Genomic DNA, 24,604 nt, shown 5'->3' with positions numbered 1-24,604 from the left:
ACCCCCTGATCACCCCGCAGGTGATACAAGTTAGGTTTTAGGGTCAGATAGGGTCTGCGTCGCCCCAGGCAGCGTCAGGCTAGTGCCAGTACCGCTAACACCCACGCACGCAGCATACGCCTCCCTTAGTGGTATAGTATCTGATCGGATCAATATCTGATCCGATCAGATCTATACTAGCGTCCCCAGCAGTTTAGGGTTCCCAAAAACGCAGCGTTAGCGGGATCAGCCCAGATACCTGCTAGCACCTGCGTTTTGCCCCTCCGCCCGGCCCAGCCCACCCAAGTGCAGTATCGATCGATCACTGACACTTACAAAACACTAAATACATAACTGCAGCGTTCGCAGAGTTAGGCCTGATCCCTGCGATCGGTAACAGTTTTTTTGGTAGCGTTTGAATCAGTCGCTAACAGTCAGGAGCTTTTTTACCTGTGAGTCTCACTAGTGTACCACTAAATTTAGAGCCCAAAATGACAAATCGAAGGTACACTAGTGAAGAGGCCTACACGTTTCTGAGCATGACAGATAGTGAAGAGGAAGTCACTCATCTGTCAGATTCAGGCTCAGAATACGATCCTGTAGAGGACAGCGGCTCCATGACAGATAGCTCTGACGACAGAGTTGTGGTCCCTGCCAAGGTCAGGCGTACCAGACCCCAATCTTCTTTTGCTGTTGTTGAGGTGCAAGAACCGCAGGTCCCTCGTATGGAGCAGAGTAAAAACAAAAAACAAAAAATATATAAAATAAAAAAAACAAAAATAGTTGTCGTTTTACTGCTCTCTCTCTCTCTATTCTCTCTCTCTATTCTCTCTCTATTGTTCTGCTCTTTTTTACTGTATTCTATTCTGCAATGTTTTATTGTTATTATGTTTTATCATGTTTGCTTTTCAGGTATGTAATTTTTTTATAATTTACCGTTTACTGTGTTTTATTGTTAACCATTTTTTTGTTTTCAGGTACGCCATTCAGCTGCAGCACGGATTTATTTATCTTGACAGCAACAGCGTTTGCTCCCACGATATATAAAGCCGTGACTCCAGCGGTGGTGATATATGCCAAAGCATGGGGGCAGCAGTGGGCAGAGGAGCGATTTGCTCCTAACTTTTGGGGCGGATGCCCCCATGCTTCGGCATATATAAATGATGCATGTATGCCCATCATTAGAAGTGGGTCGATGAAGGGAGGAATTCTAATGGTGGGCATACCCCTTGCTCAAACTCTTTTCTTCGTTCAGCCCACAGGCTGCATACATTTTTTTCGTTCAGCCCACAGGCTGCATAAAAAAAAATACAATATATTCCCAACAAGGACCAGCAACGTACTGGTATGTTGCTGGACTTTGAGTGGTTATACCAGAATGATGCCTGCAGGTTTAGGTATTATCTTGGTATCATTCTTTTCAGCCAGCAGTCGGCTTTCATGTAAAAGCGATCCTAGTGGCTAATTAGCCTCTAGACTGCTTTCACAAGCAGTGGGAGGGAATGTCCCCCCCCCCCACAGTCTTCCATGTTTTTCTCTGGCTCGCCTGTCCCAACAGGGAACCTGAGAATGCAGCCGGTGATTCGGCCAGCTGACCATAGAGCTGATCAGAGACCAGAATGGCTCCAATCATCTCTATGGCCTAAGAAACCGGAAGCTACGAGCATTTCATGACATAGATTTCGCCGGATGTAAACAGCGCCATTGGGAAATTGGGAAAGCATTTTATCACACTGATTTTGGTGTGGTCAGATGCTTTGAGGGCAGAGGAGAGATCTAGGCTCTAAAAGACCCCATTTTTTAAAAAAAAGAGTACCTGTCACTACCTATTGCTATCATAGGGGATATTTACATTCCCTGACATAACAATAAAAATGATTAAAAAAAATAAAATGAAAGGAAGAGCTTAAAAATAAGATAAAAATGCAAAAAAAAAAAAATTAAATTAAAAAAGTACCCCTGTCACCCCCTGCTCTCGCGCAAAGGCGAACGCAAGCGTTGGTCTGGTATGTAAACAGCAATTGCACCATGCATGTGAGCTATCACCGCGAAGGTCAGATCGAGGGCAGTAATTTTAGCAGTAGACCTCCTCTGTAAATCTAAAATGGTAACCTGTAAAGGCTTTTAAAAATGTAAGTAGTTTGTCACCACTGCACGTTTGTACGCAATTTTAAAGCATGTCGTGTTTGGTATCCATGTACACGGCCTAAGATCATCTTTTTTATTTCATAAAACATTTGGGCAATATAGTGTGTTTTAGTGCATTAAAATTAAAAAAAGTTTGTTTTTTCCCCAAAAAATGCGTTTGAAAAATCGCTGCGCAAATACTGTGTTAAAAAAAAAAAATTAAACACCCACCATTTTAATCTGTAGGGCCTTTGCTTTAAAAAAAAGATATAATGTTTGGGGGTTCAAAGTAATTTTCTTAAAAAAACATGTAAACAAAAAGTGTCAGAAAGGGCTTTGTCTTTAAAGTGGGGTTCCACCCAAAAAAAACAAAATACATAAAAAATTAAAAAAAAAAAAAACAAAAAAAATTTGGATATTTTTTTTTTTTTTACTTACCTCTAAATGCCTGTTGCTAGGTGGTCCCTCGTAGTCTGTCCCTTCCTTTGCCTGGGCTGGTGACATCACTTCCCCCTCGGCCCAGGAAGGGCTCCGCTCTGCTCCCTCCCTCCTGTCAATCATCTGGGACCCATTACAGGTCCCAGGTGACTGAGCGGCCAATCACGGCGTGTGGCGCCGCTCGCGCATGTGCAGTGGGTGCCAGGCTGTGAAGCCACAGCCCGGCGCCCACAGTTGCAATGTCGGCGCCGCTGAACGGAGGGGGAGACGAGCGGGGCTTCGATCCCCGCATCGCTGGACCCAGGGACAGGTAAGTGTCCAATTAAAAGTCATCAGCTGCAGTATTTGTAGCTGCTGACTTTTAATTTTTTTTTTTTTCATGGGCCCCCTGGGTGGAACTCCTCTTTAAGTGGTTAGAAGAGTGAGTGATGTGTGACATACAGTAAGCTTCTAAATTTTGTGCATAAAATGCCAGGACAGTTCAAACCCCCCCAAATGATCCCGTTTTGTAAAGTAGACATTGCAAGCTATTTGCTGAGAGGCATGTCGAGTCCATGGAATATTTTATATTGTGTTCCGGGAAAAAAACATATTTTTTTTTTTTTGCACAAAGTTGTCACTAAATGATATATTGCTCAAACATGCCGTGGGAATATGTGAAATTACACCCCAAAATACATTCTGTTGCTTCTCCTGAGTACGGGGATACCACATGTGTGGGACTTTTTGGGAGCCTAGCCGCGTACGGGACCCCGAAAACCAAGCACCGCCTTCAGGATTTCTAAGGGCGTAATTTTTTTATTTCACTCCTCACTGCCTATCAGTTTCGGAGGCCATGGAATGCCCAGGTGGCACAAACCCCCCCCAAATGACCCCATTTTGGAAAGTAGACACCCCAAGCTATTTGCTGAGAGGTATAGTGAGTATTTTGCAGACCTCGCTTTTTGTCACAAAGTTTTGAAAATTGAAAAAAGAAAAAAAAAATACATTTTTCTTTTCTTTCTTCATTTTCAAAAACAAATGAGAGCTGCAAAATACTCATCATGCCTCTCAGCAAATAGCTTGGGGTTTGTAATTTTCCCCCAACTTGTGGCAAAATATAAAATATTCCATGGACTCAACATGCCTCTAAGCAAATAGCTTGTGGTGTCCACTTTCCAAAATGGGGTCATTTGGGGGGGGGGGGGGGTTTGAACTGTCCTGGCATTTTATGGCCTTTGAAACTGTGATAGGTAGTGACGAGTGAAATCAAAAATTTACGCCCTAATGCCCCGTACACACGGTCGGATTTTCCGATGGAAAATGTCCGATCGGAGCGTGTTGTCGGAAATTCCGACCGTGTGTGGGCTCCATCGGACATTTTCCATCGGATTTTCCGACACACAAAGTTGGAGAGCAGGAGATAAAAATTTCCGACAACAAAATCCGTTGTCGGAAATTCCGATCGTGTGTACACAAATCCGATGGACAAAGTGCCACGCATGCTCAGAATAAATAAAGAGATGAAAGCTATTGGCCACTGCCCCGTTTATAGTCCCGACGTACGTGTTTTACGTCACCGCGTTTAGAACGATCGGATTTTCCGACAACTTTGTGCGACCGTGTGTATGCAAGACAAGTTTGAGCCAACATCCGTCAGAAAAAATCCTAGGATTTTGTTGTCGGAATGTCCGAACAAAGTCCGACCGTGTGTACGCCCTATTAGAAATCCTGAAGGCGGTGCTTGGTTTTCGGGGCCCCGTACGCGGCTAGGCTCCCAAAAAGTCGCACACATGTGGTATCCCTGTACTCAGGAGAAACAGCAGAATGTATTTTGGGGTGCAATTCCACATATGCCCATGGCCTGTGTAAGCAATTTATCATTTAGTGACAACTTTTTGTAATTTTTTTTTTTTGTCATTATTCAATCACTTGGGACAAAAAAAATAATATTCAATGGGCTCAACATGCCTCTCGGCAATTTCCTTGGGGTGTCTACTTTCCAAAATGGGGTAATTTGGGGGGGGGGGGGGGTGTTTGTACTGCCCTGCCATTTTAGCACCTCAAGAAATGAGATAGGCATAAACTAAAAGCTTTGTAAATTCCAGAAAATGTACCTTAGTTTGTAGACGCTATAAGTTTTGCGCAAACCAATAAATATACGCTTATTGACATTTTTTTTACCAAAGACATGTGGCCGAATACATTTTGGCAAAAATGTATGACTAAAATTGAGTTTATTGGATTTTTTTTTTATAACAAAAAGTAGAAAATATCATTTTTTTTCAAAATTTTCAGTCCTTTTCTGTTTATAGCGCAAAAAATAAAAACCGCAGAGGTGATCAAATACCATCAAAAGAAATCTCTATTTGTGGGAACAAAAGGACGCAAATTTCGTTTGGGTACAGCATTGCATGACCGCGCAATTAGCAGTTAAAGCGACGCAGTGCCAAATTGTAAAAGTGCTCTGGTCAGGAAGGGGTAAATCCTTCCGGGGCTGAAGTGGTTAAAAAGGAAATGTAATACAGCTACGACATTTGATAATTGGTCATCTGCAATATATTTCATTTTTGTTTTTTTTGGGTTTAATATCGCTTTAATGCAGTGCTAAAAGTCACAAGTAAAAGCTGATGGAAGCAATTAGTGTATTCATGTTGTCAAAGTTTCTACAATCAGTCATCGGGTACGAGAGAAAGTTATCATTCTGACATTTAGCCGGCAGCTGCGGAAGAAGAGAAAACATAATTGCCCATAATATTTCCTAGTTGACAGCAAGGAAATCTGGAATTTACATTTTTCACTCTTGATTTATGTAAGATATGTGCAGCCGGTGAGGATGGTTTCCTCTTGTTGTCAGGTATGCCTCTGATTCAGGGTGCTTGTTGTCATTTCACTACTAACCTTGTCCAGACACATAGGCCACCTCCAAGAACAGCAGGCAAGCCAGCAAGCCAGATCTCATCTTACTCTGGAGTTGTCCTCTCTCGGGATCTCACGGATGGGAGATGTCAAAGCACCTGCCAAAACATTTTAACAAACATCCTCTTAACGCTGTTCTGTAATGAAACACCGAAACACTCTACACATTATCAAATCCATAAACCCCAAATGACCAAACATCGCTTTCTAATAACAGATCGTTGCCAACCATTGGATTGGGACAGTTGGTTCCTGAGTCTCAGCACTCCATGTCCTTGTGTAGGGATCTGCTGCCCTCTACTGTCATCTGCTAATATCACACTGTAATGTAAAATTATGTATGTCACTTCCTGACTCGGGGGTTGTTGAGAAAAGATCCTGGAATGAGAGAGAGAAGGTCTTAGGCACATGTCCTGCCCATGCTGCTAATACCAGATCAGGAAAGATGATTATGCAAGTATTTCTATGCTCTAATACAGTCTTCTCCAAACTGCTGCATGTGGACCGGATGTGACCCTTTGCATGCCTTTATCCGGGCCTTGGGAATTCCTCCCACAGATATGAAGCGCTTTTCCTTCCACTGATATCGGCAATGGGGCACTATTCTTTCCACTGACACCAATGATGGGGCTCTATTCCTCCCACTGATACCAATAATGGGGCACTATGTCTCCCTCTAATACCAATGATCGGGCACTATTCCTCCCATTGAAACCAACAATGGGTCACTATTCCTCTCACTGATGCCAGCAATGGGGCACTATTCTTCCCACTAACATCAATGAGGGGCACTATTTCTTCCACGTATACCAATCATCGGGCACTATTCCTCCCGAAGATACCAATGATAGGGCACTAGTCCTCCCACTGACACCAATGATGGGGCACTATTCCTCTCACTGACACCAATGATGGGGCACCATTCCTCCCACTGACACCAATGATGGGGCACTAGTCCTCCCACTGACACCAATGATGGGGTAATTACTCCCACTGACACCAATGATGGGGCACTAGTCCTCCCACTGACACCAATGATGGGGTACTATTCTTCGCACTGACACCAATGAGGGGGCACTATTCCTTCCACGAATACCAATCATGGGGCACTATTCCTCCCACTGACACCAACGATGGGGCACTGTTCCTCCCCATGACACCAACAATGGGGCACTATTCCTCCCACTGACACCCATGATGGGGTACTATTCCTCCCACTGACACCAATGATGGGGCACTAGTCCCCCCACTGACACCAAAGATGGGGTACTATTCCTCCCACTGACACCAATGAGGGGGCACTATTCTTCCCATGAATACCAATAATGGGGGACTATTCCTCTCACTGACACCAATGATGGGGCACTATTCCTCCCGCTGACACCAATGAGGGGGCACTATTCCTTCCACGAATACTAATCATGGTATTCCAGTGACACCGGGTGGGAGGGGGGAGTTAGATGGACTAGCAGATTTAGTTGGACTTGGCTAACAAATTAAAGCTGAACACTTTATAATCAGTTGGAGCAACAGTTTTGTTTTTTTTCTATTGGGATAAAGGTTTTACATAAATGAAGAAAAGCTGACCAAATGGTAAATAAATGGTTTGCCTCAACACTCTAACTGCCACTTTTGCCAGAACCACGTGCCAACTGCCAAACTGTAAATATACATCATTAGTTTGACATTAAATACCGGGGTTATGGCTGCAGCTAGATGCTATAACCCCAGTATCATTTTTTCCCTTAGGCACCGGCTTTCTGATAAAAGTGGATCACTTTTAGAAGCTTGGGAGATGTGCTCCCCCCCCCACCCCCCTCCTAACGCTTCCTGGTTGTTCCTGGGCTTAAGTTACCGATCGGTAAACCTGGAAACCATCCAGCGTTGGCAGTGTTTTTCTATAGAGATGGCCACCGCTCATCTCTATGACCTTGGAGGACCGGAGCAACGTCATACATCACTTCCGGTTCTCGGGCCATGTTTTTTTTTTTTACTTAGAGCAAAGGATATATATATATATTTGTATCTTTTACTTTTAAGGGTAAAGGAGAGATTTGGGGTCTTTTAGACCTCAGATCTCTCCATCAAGAGGACCTGTCGTGCTGTATTATTATCGCAGGGGATGTTCACATTCCTTGCGATTACAATAAAAGTGATAACATTTTTTTTTTCAAAAAGGTCAGTGTAAAAATGTAAAAAAAAAAAATAATAAAAAAAAATGTGCTTTTGCACAGTAGTGAATGCCTAAGTAGGTCACACCCACATATGTAAACGGTGTTTGCACCACACATGTGAGGTACCACCGCGGACATCCGAGCGAGAGCAATAATTCTAGCACTGGACCCCCTCTGAAACTCTAAACTGATAACCTGTAGAAATTTTTAAAGTGTCGCCTTTGGAGATTTTTAAGTATCGTAGTTTGGCACCATTCCATGAGCGTGCGCAATTTTAAAGCGTGACATGTTAGGTATCTATTTACTCGCCGTAACATCATCTTTCACATTATACAAAAAAATTGGAGTATATATTACGTTTTTTTCTTTTTTTTTATTTGTTAAAGTTTATTTTTGTTCCAAAAAAAATTGCGTTTGAAAAACTGCTTCGCAAAAAAAAATGTGACATAAAAAAATTGCAACGACTGCCATTTTATTCTCTAGTGTCTCGGCTAAAAAGAAAATATATAATGCAAAAAATACAGATTTTTACTTGTAAACAACAAATGTCAGAAAAAGGCTGGGGTCCTTAAGTGGTTAAGGCTACTTTCACACTGGACAGAAATACCGCTGCTCCCAAAACAGACCATAATCTTCAGAGCATGCTGCAGCCGTGGAGTCCTCGCCCTGCCACAGCCAGCAGAAACTGAATGAACCACGAAAGATGAATGGCTGCACTCTCACACAATGCAAATGGGCTTTATTGATCAAAACAACAAAAAATAGGCAGGGGACAAGCAAGGTTGATGCGTTTAACACGCGATTCGTGCTTTAAAACCACCTGGAAATGCAATCATTGTAGCAATATATATGTAAATTCCAAGATAAAACACAAATGTGTCCAATTTCATGATTTTACTTCCTGTTTCAAAGTCCCGTCATATATATAACAGACAACACAAAACAAAACATCATTGATACAATTCAAGTGATGCAAACTCAATATACTTTAACTCCAACATAAATCAATTAAAGACATATATATTCTGAAAACATAACACAATACATAAATGGAACTAAAAACATTTGTAGGTGTTAATTACTTTCACACTGGGGTGGCTGGTCCGTTGCTTAAGTGGCGCTTTTCGGCCGCTAGCGGTGTGCTTTTAACCCCCAAGAAGGTAATAGGAAGGGGTTAAAAGCGCCCGTCTTGCGGCGCTTCCAAATCGCTTTTCAGGCGCTTCGGAAGCGGTGCCCATTCATTCCAATAGGCAGGGGAGGTGTAGCAGCGCTGTATACAGCGCTGCTACACCGCCCCAAAGATGCTGCTTGCAGGACTTTTTTTCCCGTACCGCAAGCGCACCGCTCCAGTGTGAAAGCACTGGGGCTTTCACACTGGAGAGGCATGAGAATCGCTTTTCAGGTGCTATTTTTAAGACCAAAACGCCTGAAAACTGCCTCAGTGTGAAAGGGGTCTTAACCATTTCAGCCCCGGAAGATTTTACCCCCTTCCTGACCAGAGCACTTTTTGCGATACGGTGCTGCGTCGCTTTAACTGACAATTGCGCGGTCGTGTGACGTTGCATCCAAACAAAATTGACATCTGACATTTTTTTCCCCACAAATAGAGCTTTCTTTTGGTGTTATTTGATCACCTCTGCAGTTTTTATTTTTTGCGCTATAAACAGAAAGAGTGACAATTTTGAAAAAAACGCAATATTTTTTACTTTTTGCTATAATAAATATTCCCCAAAAATATATAAAAAAACTTGTCTTTCCTCAGTTTAGGCCGATATATATTCTTCTACATATTTTTGGTAAAAAATCGCAATAAGCGTATATTGATTGGTTTGCGCAAAAGTTATAGCGTCTACAAAATAGGGGATAGTTTTATGGTATTTTTATTATTAATTTTTTTTTTACTAGTAATGGCGGCGATCTGCGATTTTTATCAGGACTGGGACATTATGGCGGAAACATCAGACAATTTTGACACTTTTTTGGGACCATTGGCATTTATACAGTGATCAGTGCTAAAAAAATGCACTGATTACTGTAAAAATTTCACTGGCGGTGAAGGAGTTAACACTAGGGGGCGATCAAGGGGTTAACTGTGTTCCCTAGTGTGTGTTCTAACTGAAGGGGGGGAGGGGACTAGCTAGGGGAAGAAATAGATCGGTGTCCATACTTTGTATGAACACACGATCAGTCTCTTCTCTCCTCAGAGAACTGGGATCTGAGTGTTTACACACTCAGATCCCGGTTCTCGCCGTGTCAGGAGCGATCGCGGGGGGGCCCGGCTGTCATCGCGACCACCGGGCACTCGCATTGGCTCCTGGAGCAAGCGGCGGGCGTGCCCCTAGTGGCCACAGGGCGAAGCGACGTAAGGTAACGTCGTTTCGTCCGGCCGTGCCATTCTGCCGCAGTACAACTGCGGCGGCTGGTCGGCAAGTGGTTAAGAAAGTTGAAACATAACAGGCTTACTGGCGAAAATAAAGTAAAAAAGACCATAAAAAAAGAAAAGGAATGCAGCCACCACATCTAAGGGATGGTAAGTGTTGTAATATGTTCACCGATTTATGTGGGACATTGTTGTGTGTATGTACACATGCAGTCAATGTTGACCGAATGGTTGATTTGTCCAACTGAATTTTAACAGCTGAAGACTCTTTGATGTGTTAATCTTATGCAAGTCTATTTGAACATTTCAAAGGGTATTCAGGTGGTATGTTAATCTAATCTAATTACATATATCTAAAGGGGACTTGTTGATGTTGATATGCGGGAGTGCAAATTGGGGTGGTTTATGACTACAGCTGTTCACGGCTGGGGGTTGTTGTCTGTTTGAAAGACTAAAGCTAATCAAAGGCCAATCAAATTGCTCAGCCATTCAATGCCTGGTGAATATAACATGGCATTCAGTCTATAGGTTTTGGGAGAGGCTTGTCTGTGTATGCACACTCAGACCTAAGAACATGGGACTTTGAATTATATCTCCTCTGTCGGATTTCTTTGTCATCTGTGGACTTTGGACTTTGTTCTGTGTTGGAAGTCAATAAAGTGCATCTCTCTGGAAGAATTGGGTTGCTGCGGAAGAGTACTTACATCATCATCATTATAATAATACTTACTTATTAATTATCTATACACCCAATATTAATTATATATTAGATCACTACAGTAAGCTGCAATATGATACATTTCTGTCTTTTGGTTTTCAGCATACAATATTCTCCCTCGATGTTTCTCTAATTAGTAACAAGCCTGTGTTCAGGACATGATTGATATCCTGTATGCTACAGATTGATAAATCTTGTTTTCTTGCGCAACATCTTTCATTATTTGTCTCTGATTGATTCTGCAGGATCCTGGCCTTTCCCTGTGTTCCCAGGGTCTTGGTGCAGATATGGAAATAAAACACAGTCTCTCAGTCCCTGGTGGATCAAGGGATTTGCTGAAATGTTTAATGTGGATGTTTTTCAGCACACAGACATCCTCTTCTATATTAATAGAGAAATATAAATCGAGTATAATAATAATAATATATTATTAGGTAGTTACGGGATATACATTTCCACCCACACACTGCAGATAAAATTGTTATAGCAGTTCATATACATCTGAAATTCAACCCATACATGTGGCATTAAGAATAAATCACTTTGATCTGCTAATATGTGTTTTATTTTCTTTGCCTTGATATAGGCTCCAAGACTTTTTGTAATGCCGCGTACACACGGTCGGAATTTCGTCCCGCAAAAGACCGATGAGATTTTTTTTTTCGTCGGAAAATGCGACCGTGTGTACGCTCCATCAGTCTCTTGCTGGCGGAAATTCCAGCCAGCAAAAGATTGAGAGCATGTTCTCAATTTTTCGGTTTGGGAAAAGTTTCTACCCGAAAATGCGATCGTCTGTATGCAATTCTGACGCGCAAAATCCCTACGCATGCTCGGAAACGATTCGGCGCATGCTCGGAAGCACCGAACGTCATTTTCTCTCGGCTCGTCGTAGTGTTGTACGTCACCGTGTTCTTGGCGGTCGAAAGTTCAGAGAACTTTTGCGTGACCGTGTGTATGCAAGGCAAACTTGAGCGGAATCCCGTCGGAAAACCGTCATATCTTTTTCCGACGAGAAAAACGATCGTGTGTATGCGGTATTACAGTATTTACTCAGCAAAAAAAAAAAATCCAAATTTTTTTTTTATTTATAGCAGAAACCAGTAATGTGGCTAGTTTTCATGCCAATACACATTAATTACACACTAAATAATCAATCTATGGATAGTGTTAAACATGGGGTACTTTGTCGCACTACCTGGGTTTTCCATTTGAATATGTGGATACCGCGAGTGAGCCTTCTTAAGCTTGCCCAGGGCCGGTCCCAGGCAGGTGCACGGGGTGCAGTGCACCCAGGCGCCAGAGAGGTGGGGGCGCTGAAGCGCCAGAGTGCTCCCCTCCCTCCTCCTCCTCCTCCCCTCCGTGTCCAGAAATAGCTCTGTCCGCAGCAGCTCACCGCCGCGGAGCGGCCGCGCTGGCGCCGCTGTGCTTTACATTGCTAGAGCGAGCCTGTCCCCCCTCCCTCCTCCTCCTGTCAGAGGAGAGCAGCCGCCGGAGATCGGAGCGGCTGGTCTCTGTGTTGAGAGAGACCAGCCGCGCAGTGACGTCGCTGGGGGGAGGAGGGGCGGCCCGTGCCTGCAGCCTGACACAGGTTCTCTCTCTCCTCCGCTGTCTCTCACTCCCGCTCGATCTGTTCTTCACCCGGGCGGCGCGGCTGCACACTGTCCTCTCTAGCTGCTGCCCGGGTGTTAATGTGTCTGTCTGTACTGATAGAGGGAGGTTTGTCCCTGGGGCGGTCTGTACTAATGGGGGGGTTGTCCTGGGGGGGCGGTCTGTACTAATGGGGGTTGTCCTGGGGGGTCTGTACTAATGGGGGGGTTGTCCTGGGGGGTCTGTACTAATGGGAGGGTTGTCCTGGGGGGTCTGTACTAATGGGGGGTTGTCCTGGGGGGTCTGTACTAATGGGGGGGTTGTCCTGGGGGTCTGTACTAATGGGGGGGGAGTTGTCTTGGGGGGGTCTGTACTAATGGAGGGGGGATTTGTCCTGGGGGGTCTGTACTAATGGAGGGATTTGTCCTGGGGGTCTGTACTAATGGAGGGGGGTTGTTCTGGGGGGTCTGTACTAATGGAGGGGGGGGTGTTTGTCCGGGGGGTCTGTACTAATGGAGGGGGGGTCCTGGGGGGGTCTGTACTAATGGAGGGGGTTTGTCCTGGTGGGGGGTCTGTACTAATGGAGGGGGGTTTGTCCTGGTGGGGGGTCTGTACTAATGAAGGGGGGATTTGTCCTGTGGGGGTCTGTACTAGTGGAGGGGGGGTTCCCCTGGGGGGTCTGTAGTAATGGAGGGGGTTTATCCTGGGGGGTCTGTACTAATGGAGGGGGGGTTTGTCCTGGGGGGGTCTGTACTAATGGAGGGGGGGTTTGTCCTGGGGGGTCTGTACTAATGAAGGGGGGGATTTGTCCTGTGGGGGTCTGTACTAGTGGAGGGGGGTTCTCCTAGGGGGTCTGTACTAATGGAGGGGGTTTGTCCTGGGGGTCTGTACTAATAGAGGGGGGGTTTGTCCTGGGGGTCTGTACTAATGGAGGGGGGTTGTCCTGGGGGGGTCTGTACTAATGAAGGGGGGCTTTGTCCTGGGGGGGATCTGTACTAATGGAGGGGGGTTGTCCTGGTGGGGGTCTACTAATGGAGGGGGGGTGGTTTGTCCTGGGGGGGTCTATACTGATGAAGGGGGGTCTGTACTGAGAGAGGGGTTTATACTTAGTGGGGGTCTATACTTAGTGGAGGGAGGTCTGTACTGAGGGGCGACTAAAGTTGGTGGAAGGAGGGTGACACCATGTTATACCGCACCTGGCGACACCAACCCTAGTGACGTCACTGCAGCTGCAGGCTCTTCTTTCGCCCCTTCCCCTCCCTCTCCTCCGCACGTGCACTGCTATACTAGTGAGCGGCGCTGGCCAGCACAGCCTCCCACTATGTTTCTTCCCCCGCCTTCATATCAGCCAGGGAAAAATAGAATAGAAAAAGGAGAAGAGGATTGTGGGACATGTAGTCCCGAGGACTGGCAGCCCCACTGTAACACGGAAACTGAAGTCCACACAGCATGCTCAGCTAAATGGGAGAGAGAGAGATACAGGAGCCTGGGAAAGCTTTCAGGGAAGTGCACCCAGGACTCCAGAGGGAGAGGGCAGTGCTCAGGGAACACCATCAGAGAGGAAACCCCGCTGCCCTGCGCCACCAGAGGGAAAGCCACACAGCCTGGTGCCATCCCTGGCGGAGAAAGGAATGGAGTCATTGCAGGAATACAGATCTGGGTGCTACCCAGCGGAGTCACCACGGGCAATTCAGAGTGAGCTTACTCCTGATCAGAGGAACCATCGCTGGGTCAGGTGAGAGGGCCAATCGGCCATTATCTACTAATGTCCATAGGAACTGCAGTCTCTGACCATCTCCTGTATTATATCTGCAGTCTCTGACCTTCTCTTGTATCATGTCTGCAGTCTCTGACCATCTCCTGTATCATGTCTGCAGTCTCTGATCATCTCCTGTACTATGTCTGCAGTCTCTGACCATCTCCTGTACTATGTCTGCAGTCTCTGATCATCTCCTGTACTATGTCTGCAGTCTCTGATCATCTCCTGTACCATGTCTGCAGTCTCTGATCATCTCCTGTACCATGTCTGCAGTCTCTGACTGTCTCTTGTATCATGTCTACAGTCTCTGACCATGTCCTCTACTATGTCTGCAGTCTCTGATCATCTCCTGTACCATGTCTGCAGTCTCTGACTGTCTCTTGTATCATGTCTACAGTCTCTGACCATGTCGTCTACTATGTCTGCAGTCTCTGATCATCTCCTGTACCATGTCTGCAGTCTCTGATCATCTCCTGTACCATGTCTGCAGTCTCTGATCATCTCCCGTACCACGTCTGCAGTCTCTGATCATCTCCTTTATTATGTCTGCAGTCTCTGATCATCTCCTGTATTATGTCTGCAGTCTCTGATCATCTCCTGTACCATGTCTGCAGTCTCTGATCATCTCCTGTACCATGTCTGCAGTCTCTGATCATCTCCTGTACTATGTCTACAGTCTCTGATCATCTCCTGTACCATGTCTGCAGTCTCTGACCATCTCCTGTACTATGTCTGCAGTCTCTGATCATCTCCTGTACCATGTCTGCAGTCTCTGATCATCTCCTGTACTATGTCTGCAGTCTCTGACTGTCTCTTGTATCATGTCTACAGTCTCTGATCATCTCCTGTACCATGTCTGCAGTCTCTGATCATCTCCCGTACCACGTCTGCAGTCTCTGATCATCTCCTTTATTATGTCTGCAGTCTCTGATCATCTCCTGTATTATGTCTGCAGTCTCTGATCATCTCCTGTACCATGTCTGCAGTCTCTGATCATCTCCTGTACCATGTCTGCAGTCTCTGATCATCTCCTGTACTATGTCTACAGTCTCTGATCATCTCCTGTACCATGTCTGCAGTCTCTGACCATCTCCTGTACTATGTCTGCAGTCTCTGATCATCTCCTGTACCATGTCTGCAGTCTCTGATCATCTCCTGTACTATGTCTGCAGTCTCTGACTGTCTCTTGTATCATGTCTACAGTCTCTGATCATCTCCTGTACTATGTCTGCAGTCTCTGACCATCTCCTGTACTATGTCTGCAGTCTCTGATCATCTCCTGTACCATGTCTGCAGTCTCTGACTGTCTCTTGTATCATGTCTACAGTCTCTGACCATGTCCTCTACTATGTCTGCAGTCTCTGATCATCTCCTGTACCATGTCTGCAGTCTCTGATCATCTCCTGTACTATGTCTATAGTCTCTGATCATCTCCTGTACCATGTCTACAGTCTCTGATCATCTCCTGTACCATGTCTGCAGTCTCTGATCATCTCCTGTACTATGTCTGCAGTCTCTGATCATCTCCTGTACCATGTCTACAGTCTCTGATCATCTCCTGTACCATGTCTGCAGTCTCTGATCATCTCCTGTACCATGTCTGCAGTCTCTGATCATCTCCTGTACTATGTCTACAGTCTCTGATCATCTCCTGTACCATGTCTGCAGTCTCTGACCATCTCCTGTACTATGTCTGCAGTCTCTGATCATCTCCTGTACCATGTCTGCAGTCTCTGATCATCTCCTGTACTATGTCTGCAGTCTCTGATCATCTCCTGTACTATGTCTGCAGTCTCTGACCATCTCCTGTACTATGTCTGCAGTCTCTGATCATCTCCTGTACTATGTCTGCAGTCTCTGATCATCTCCTGTACCATGTCTGCAGTCTCTGATGGTCTCCTGTACTATGTCTGCAGTCTCTGATCATCTCCTGTACCATGTCTGCAGTCTCTGATCGTCTCCTGTACTATGTCTACAGTCTCTAATCATCTCCCGTACCACGTCTGCAGTCTCTGATCATCTCCTTTATTATGTCTGCAGTCTCTGATCATCTCCTGTATTATGTCTGCAGTCTCTGATCATCTCCTGTATCATGTCTGCAGTCTCTGATCATCTCCTGTACCATGTCTGCAGTCTCTGATCATCTCCTGTACCATGTCTGCAGTCTCTGATCATCTCCTGTACTATGTCTGCAGTCTCTGATCATCTCCTGTACTATGTCTGCAGTCTCTGACCATCTCCTGTACCATGTCTGCAGTCTCTGACCATCTCCTGTACTATGTCTGCAGTCTCTGACCATCTCCTGTACTATGTCTGCAGTCTCTGATCATCTCCTGTACTATGTCTGCAGTCTCTGTCCAGCTCTTGTACCATGTCTGCAGTCTCTGTCCAGCTCTTGTATCATGTCTGCAGTCTTTGACCGTATCCTGTATTATGTCTGGGGACTCTTTCTAACAGAAGCCCTCTCTGTGTGCATCAGAGAGGTTCCCCTCCAGGTCTCATTAGTGTTCTCTCTTCCTGTATTTTCTTTATTGTTAAGAGATCATGGGAGGATTTCAGGGTAACAAAGACTTCTTAGGGGAGCAGCTCTGTATTTGAGTCGTTGCCATAGAATCATTTGTAAAGGGGTGGAGTTGGTAAGATGACCACGCCCATGTGGGGGCGCCAGAAATATTTCTGCACCCAGGCGCCGGTGACCCTAGGATCGGCCCTGAGCTTGCCGTCTGGTAAGCTGAACTAACAGCTACGGTGGATGGGCACATTAATTTATAGGCACACTGTGGTGGTGTTTTATGCTTCTAATGGACATTTTTTCCTTGATGTAATTTATTATGGACTTTAATTTCTAGCGCAGCTTTCTTTATCTCTTTAATTTTTGGTGTAATCGCACTGTATGCTGCTGCTTTTTACTATTGTTTTTGTTAGTGCGGTATCTTTACCATTCTATATTATAACATATTATAAATTATAATTATACAAATTATAATATAATATAAATTATATAGTTTTTGCTATATTGTAATATAAATTATAATATAATACTGTGCTGTGAAGAAGTATTTGCCGAGTAAACCCAAAATGCAGTTTTTAAATGATGATTTCATTTATTATTAAAAAGCTCTCCAAACCGGCCTGGCCCTATGTGAAAAAGTAATTGCCCCCTAAACCTAATAACTGGTTGCGCCACCCTTGGCGGCAACAACTGCAATCAAGAGTTTGCGATAACTGGCAATGAGTCTTTCACGTGGTCGTGGAGGAATATTGGTGCAGAACGGTTTTCATTAAGCCATATTGGATGGCTTGAAAGGCCTGTTTAACCCCTTGGCCCTCGCCGGCCCTTTAAGGGGTTTGCTATGCTAGAAGGCGGGGCGGGGTTCATGGCCACGTGACCGCCGCGATTGGCTGTCACGGCGTTCACATGACCGGTAAAAAGTCTTTCCATGAGCCGCTGCTCACTGTAGCTGGAGCAAGGTGCGCGCTCTCAGCACAGCACTGTCCACGCTAATGCACGCAAATATGTGACCGCTCTGTATCAGGGCCCGGCCGCACATTTGCGTGCGCTCGGCTCAAAGAGGTTAATATCATGCCACAGCATCTCAATCGGATTTTGACTAAGCCACTCCAAAACCTTCATTTTGCTTTCTATGAGCCATTCAGAGGTGGACATTCTGGTGTATTTGGGATCATTGTCCTGCTGCATAACTCAAGTGTGCTTGAGCTTGAGGAACATTCTCCTTCAGGATTTTCTGGTAGAGCGCAGAATTTATGGTTCCATCAATGATGGCAAGCTGTCCAGCCCAAGACCATCACACTACCACCACCATGTGTGACTGTTGGTATGATGTTCTTTTTATGAAATGCTATGTTCTTTTTACGCCAGATGTAGCGGAACGCACGCCTTCCAAAAAGTTCAACTTTTGTCTCATCAGTCCACAGAATATTTGCCCAAAAGTCTTGGGGATAATCAAAATGTTTTTTGGCAAATGTGAGATGAGCCTTTGATTTCTTTTTGGTCAGCAGTGGTTTTCTCCTTGGACGCCATTTTTGCCCAATCTCTTTCTTGTTGTTGAATCAAGAACACTGACCTTAAAGCAGATCTCCGCCCAAAAGGGGATGCTCCGCTTGTTTGCACCCTCCCCGCACTCCACTGCCACATTTGGCACTTTTTGCGGGGGGGGGGGGGGGGCGGGTACCTGGTTTTGACAGGTACCCACTCCCACTTCTGGATAAGATCACAGAGTATTTCCGACCCCTCCTCCTCCCCTCTCCTGCTGCCTTCTGGAACACACACAGGTCCCAGAAGATGGTGGGACCATTCAGAAAGCGCAGCGTTACTCGCGCATGCGCAGCAGGAAACCAGCTGTGAAGTATAAATACTTAAAGTGGTTGTAAACCCTTTACAACCACTTTAACCTACAGGTAAGCCTAGATTAAGGCTTACCTGTAGGTGCTTGAAATATCTCCCAGACCTGCACGGTCTAGGTGATATTTGCAAATCGCCGTAGGGCGATATCTTCTGCGCATGCGCTGGAGTAAAAAAGGGCACGCTGTGCCATTTCTAGCTTGGGTGATGCCGTTAAAGGCGGCTCCCGCACACATGCGTGGGACTGACGTCACGTGACGGCACGCGACTCCGGCCAGTCACTGAGCCGGAGTTCGCAGCCCCGGAAGGCAGAGGGGTGAAGAATTGACGCTCGCTACTAGCGAGGAAGACGGGGACATCACGGGCTACACCTGCAGGTAAATGTCACATAATGGGCTACTATGCAATGCATAGTAGCCCATTATGCTTTACCTTTGCAGGGAAACAAAGAGGAAGTAACACCCATCATGGTTTACTTCCTCTTTAACTGCCAGTTTCCCTTAGTGAAGATGCCAGTGCCTGTCCCTAAAGATGACTGACAAATCGGCTCAGGGTGCCGACATCGCTAGATCCCTGGGCAGGTAAGTGTAGTATTTGTAGCTGCTAACTTTTATTTATTTTTTTGCCCAAACTGGAGCTCCTCTTTAACTGTGCCAAGTGAGGCCTGCAGTTCTTTAGATGTTGGTCTGGGTTCTTTTATCACTTCCTGGTTGAGTTGTCGTTACTCTTGGAGTAATTTTGGTTGGCCGGCCACTCCTGGGAAGTTTCACCACTGTTCCAAGTTTTCTCCATTCGTGGATAATGGTTCTCCCCGTGGTTCGCTGGAGTCCTAAACCCTTAGAAATGGCTTTGTAACCCTTTCCAGACGGATACATGATAATTACTTTGTTTCTCATCTGTTCTTGAATTTCTTTAGATCGCGGTATAATGTGTTGCTTTTTTAGATCTTTTAGCGTGCTTCGCTTTGTCAGACCACTTCCATTGAAGTGATTTTTTGATCGAACAGGTCTAGCAGTAATCAGGCCTAAGTGTGGCAAGTGAAATTTAACTCAGCTTTCCAAAAGATGTGGTTAATCTCAATTTAATCATGATTTAGCAAGGGGGGATTACTTTTTCACATAGGGCCAGGCTGGTTTGGACAGCTTTTTTCCTTTAACCACTTGCCGCAAAATCGCCGTAGCTGTATGTGGGTACTTTGACGCTAATTACTGTTGTTATGGCAGCAGCTAGGTGCCTAACCCCAGTATTTTCAGAAACGGCAAACGGTCCTTTTTTAAGATAAAAATGGTCTCTGTGGCAGATTTACTTTTATCGGGGGATGGGAGAGGGACCCCTTCCATCGGTAGCGATAGAGATGATCGCGTCCTCTCCCCTGACAGGCCTGGAGCCAAGTGAGGGAAAGATGGCCTCCACTCAGCTCCATAAGATTGGATGACGGAAGCGACGTCAAACGTCAATTCCGCCCAGTGGTCTTAAAGGGGAATTTTTTTTGGAAAGTCTTTTTTTGGAAGTCTTTTTGACCCCAGATCTCACATTTAAGAGGCCCTTGTCATGCTTTTTTTCTATTACAAGGGATGTTTACATTCATTTTTTTTTTTTTTAAAGGACAGGACCTCCTTCCGCCTGCTGGTGACCCCTCTAGTGATATAAAGATCTATATAGAAGAATCAGGACCTCCTTCTAGACATATGCATTGCTAAAAAATGTGTTTAGTCTAGTTTAGATTTGGTAATCTAGTTATTTAGTTTCGTTAAATTCGGTTGATTCGTTCAGTTCGTATTCAGGATTCATATTCGTTTTATGTCTTTTTCTAATTTTCTTTGAATTTACTGATTTTTTTTTTTATGCGAAACATTTAAATTGATACATTTTGAATCGGCCAAATCGAAAACTTTAGATTATTTGTTTTTCGATTTGAATGTGTCAAAGTGAACAAACAAAGGAAAAATCTTCATCAAATGATTACGGTGACTCTTTAAATCACCTTTTGGCCTAACAAAAACAACATTATTTTGAAATGGTACTCTAATAACAGACACACAGGGGCAGATTTACTAAAACTGGAGTACTCAGAATCTGGTGCAGCTGTGCATGGTAGCCAATTATCTTCTAACTTCAGCTTGTTCAATTAAGCTTTGACAATAAAACCTGGAAGCTGATTGGTTTCTTTGCAGAGCTGCACCAGATTTTGCACTCTCCAACTTTAGTAAATCTCCCTCACAGTCTTTGATTTCTGAAACATGCTTACAGTTCGAATTTGACTGGAATTCGATGTAAAAATTCATTTTGAATTTCAATTAAAATTTTGGAAATTCGGATGAATTTCGTTTAGTTATTCGGAGCATTCAGTAAACCTTGTTTATACTGTATTTGGATATATCTTAATCTCCAAACAATGAAAAATTTGTCCAAATATTTACTTGGAAGTTGGAACAAAATGAACCGCACATGTCCTGCTGGTGATTCCTCTAGTGATACCTAAAGATCTGTATAGAGGAATCAGGACCTCATCTTCCTGCTGTTGATCCCTTTTTTGATATCTAAAGATCTATCACTGGGGGGGTGGCCTGGCAAGCAATGGAGTGAGACGTAGATAGAGAGAGCTCCCTGCACACAAACTCCTGTAAGAAATCCTGCGGATCAATATACCGTTACAGACCATCCCACGGGCTTCCCTTCTATCCCGGGATCGTTGCGGACCATGTCTCCGCCAAAAAGGAACACAGGAACTGCAGATAAACTCTCTCAATACCGCCGCCAGGAGAAAGACATGCAGCAGGAAGATGGCGCCGACACGTGTACGGGCCCTGATGCTCAGGCATCAGACATGACCAAAGTACTGGACGCCATAGCCGCTTTACCCTGACTGCAAAGATTGACGAAGTAAAAATCGATATATCCCTCATAAGACAGGACTTGAAAATTGAAAAGACAGGGTCACAGAGGCAGAACTAGAATTAGCAACGCCGAGGATGCGTTGCACCCCATGAGACATACTGCAGAGGAGATACAGAGGCAGATACAGCAACTCCATGCCCACCAGGATGACATGGAGAACCGCCTCAGACGCTGTAATCTCCGTTTCATAGGATTGCCAGAGAAAGAAAAAAGGTCTATCATCCCTAGTGATATAAAGATCTATACTGAAGTGTCATGACCTCCTTCCTTCTGCTGGTGATCCCTTTAGTGATACCTAGATCTATATACGGGAATCATGGAAAAGGAAAAGGAATCCCCCAAGGTGGGGTTTTTTGGCAGCAAAATATGAGTACTGAGTCAAAATATGTATAAAATTGAAAATGTTTATTTTACAAAAAAATCACGTCATGAAATTGAGATATGAGCTCCAATAAGAAGTATTTAAACCTTATTTAAAAATTGGCATACACTATACAGACATATTTCCATAGTGACATCAGAATAAATGTCAGCAATATGAAAAATAAACCTGACGCGTTTCGACCCAAATATTGGGGGTCTTCTTCAGAGGTTCGGTCTGTTGAGAAATATATAGTATGAATACACATATGGCATGACATTTGCATGTGACAGAAATAATCCACAACATATATATCTAATGTAATTACCCAACAGTGTATGTCCAGTGGGAAGAACAAAGGGCTTCCTACATGTAAGTCCCTTTAAAAACTGCTCACTTCCTCACCCTCAGAGGGTCCCAACATAACTCCACCGGCACCGCAACCAGAAGGAGGGGGCAATGGTTCACCGATGTGGCTTACGAGAAGTCACACTGAAAGGTCACCCCCCATCAGGCCAGATGATCGGTTGGGGGAAAGGGGCGCACCTGCAGTGGGGATCCAAAAAATGGACAAACTAAATGCTATATCCCTATATCAAAAACAGCTCTTTGAAAAAAAAAAAAAAAATATATATATATATATATATATATATATATATATATATATATATATATATATATACACGGGAATCATGACCTCATTCTTCCTGCTAGTGATCCCTCTAGTCATACCTAAAGATCTAGTCATACCTAAAGATCTATATAGAGGAATCAGAACCTCTTTCTTCCTGCTGGAGATCCATCTAGCAATAACAAAAAGATCTATATAGAGGAACCAGAACCTCCATCCTACTGCTGGTGACCCCTCTAGTCATAACTGAAGATCTATATAGAGGAATCAGGACCTCTGTTCTCCAGCTGGTGAGTACTCTAGTGATAACTAAAGATCTATATAAAGGAATCAGGACCTCCATTCTCCTGCTGGTGATGAGCCATCTAGGGATACCCAAAGATCTACAGTATATACGGGAATCAGGACCTCCTTCTTCCTGCTGAAGATCCCTCTAGTGATAACTAAGGAAATATATAGAGGAATCAGGACCTCCTTCCTCCTGCTGGTGATCCTTCCAGTGATGCATCCTAGAATTCGATTCGCTTTTCCCACTGCATGGCCACACTGCTCATTTTGCAATAATCTGAAATAAGTACCCCAAAATATTTTTCCTTGTATGTTGCTCTAGCACTATGAGGAAGATAGGTGAAATTGTTAACTGACTTTATATGCCAATTTTATCTCCTCAATGAAACAACATCCAATGTGTTAATTAACCTGAAATTCTTTAAGTTGGGTGGAAAGACAACCCTTAGTGTCCTTTGAGACATTACATCAGTTGCGATGTGCTTAGCCCTCAGTAACAGCCTAGTTCCTATTGACATTTCATTTTGTTTCCATCCATGTCTCACATAGCTTGGAAAGTCCATAAAGCCATCTGCTGCCTACACCCTCCTCTATATCCATTCAAAAGATATCCAAGCCAAAATTTGTCCAGAGGCTGCAAATCCAGAGGTATTTAAAAGCCATTAACGGCTGGTTCACATACCTCAACGTGGCCAAGAACAACCTCCAGATATCAGAAAGAGGGCAGCTCATCTGCAGAGTTCATCAGATGGTGCGGAAAACATGTAGCAAATTTGAGAAACACATTTGGGATCTGGAATTCCTCTTGTTCAACTTTTCACAGTGATACAATATAATGCAAAAGGGAAACGATTTGCCGTGGTTTGCAGCCAAGTACATGATTGTTTTTAACATGATACATAGGAATTTTTATTGCTAGTTTTGATTGCTTAAAGAGAATATTGGCCAGGCTATGGACGTTTGAGAATTTGTATTATATATATATATATATATATATATATATATATATATATATATATATATATATATATATACTCCACATACCAAAGCTTCACAACAAGCCCTCACTGACTTCTGTAGCTACATTCACTGTGGAGCAATTCATCCTCAAATTTCAGAGTAAAGGTGCTAAAGTCAAGTTCTAGTTCATTTTTTAAAGCTGAACTCCAGGGGAAGGAAAACATGCACCTTTGTAGTGGGGCTGGCCCCCACATGGCAAGGACTAAATGCTTGTTTAGGTCTAAGGGGCCACAAGAAGCAGTTTAGTTACCCGATCATGTGCTCCTGCAAGCTCCCTCCAGGCTGTAAGACTGGTCCCCACACCCTCTTCAAACCTATGTTATGACAGTCAGATGCAGTCTGATGTCATTAAGACCAGTGCAGAAACCATTTCCTTGCAATGGAGATGAGGACACCAACAAGAGACAGTCACTGTAGAAGCATAGGGGAGTAGAGAATAGCACTGGCTGCTAGGGAGCAAAGGCTCGGGTAAGTAAAATTGCTTTTAGTGGCCCCCTGAGCCTAAACAAGAAGTTATCCTTTGAATTGGGGGGGGGGGGGGCATTTTTCTTTTCTTTGGAGATGGGCTTTTGCAACTCTGCCACATCTGCTCCCTCCTCCTAGTAGTGACTTGGACACCTTTTAAATTTCTAATCCTAAACAGGGTAGGTGAGAAGGCAAGGTGAGCTAAAGCTATTGGGAAGCCAACTAGAACCTGACCTCAGTTCCTAAAGATTAATATCCTGCCCACATTTTTGTTTTCTAGTTTTGGCTAGAATGGGAAAGTTTAGAACATTTGTTTGGCTTGACTTACACCTTAATTGCTCCTCAATGCCTGCAGCTACAGAGGTTAGTGGCGGCCTACTTTTAAAGCTCATTTACTGCTTGTTAGAGTTATGTTTATAGTCTGGCCATAAGTGTACTTTAACCACTTGCCGACCACGCTATAGCCGAATGACAGCTACAGTTAGGTCGTCCAGTTGTGGGAGGGCGTCTATTGACGT

The 24,604-nt window shown here is 44.4% G+C and overlaps 1 protein-coding gene across 3 annotated transcripts in view; it reads right to left on the bottom strand.

Annotated features, from left to right (window-relative positions):
* Window positions 1–24,604, bottom strand: part of CILP (cartilage intermediate layer protein) — a 135,857-nt gene that overhangs the window by 40,362 nt on the left and 70,891 nt on the right. For all 3 annotated transcript variants that reach the window (XM_073618330.1, XM_073618332.1, XM_073618331.1), the window contains exon 2: window positions 5,425–5,540. In XM_073618330.1, the coding sequence (XP_073474431.1) occupies window positions 5,425–5,485 (61 nt within the window). In that variant the 5' untranslated portion in view covers window positions 5,486–5,540. The remainder of the gene's footprint in view (window positions 1–5,424; window positions 5,541–24,604) is intronic.

The sequence above is a fragment of the Aquarana catesbeiana genome, linkage group LG03 (assembly GCF_042186555.1).
Source record: "Aquarana catesbeiana isolate 2022-GZ linkage group LG03, ASM4218655v1, whole genome shotgun sequence".
Lineage (NCBI taxonomy): Eukaryota > Metazoa > Chordata > Amphibia > Anura > Ranidae > Aquarana > Aquarana catesbeiana.
This window is presented reverse-complemented; position numbering and strand designations above follow the sequence as displayed.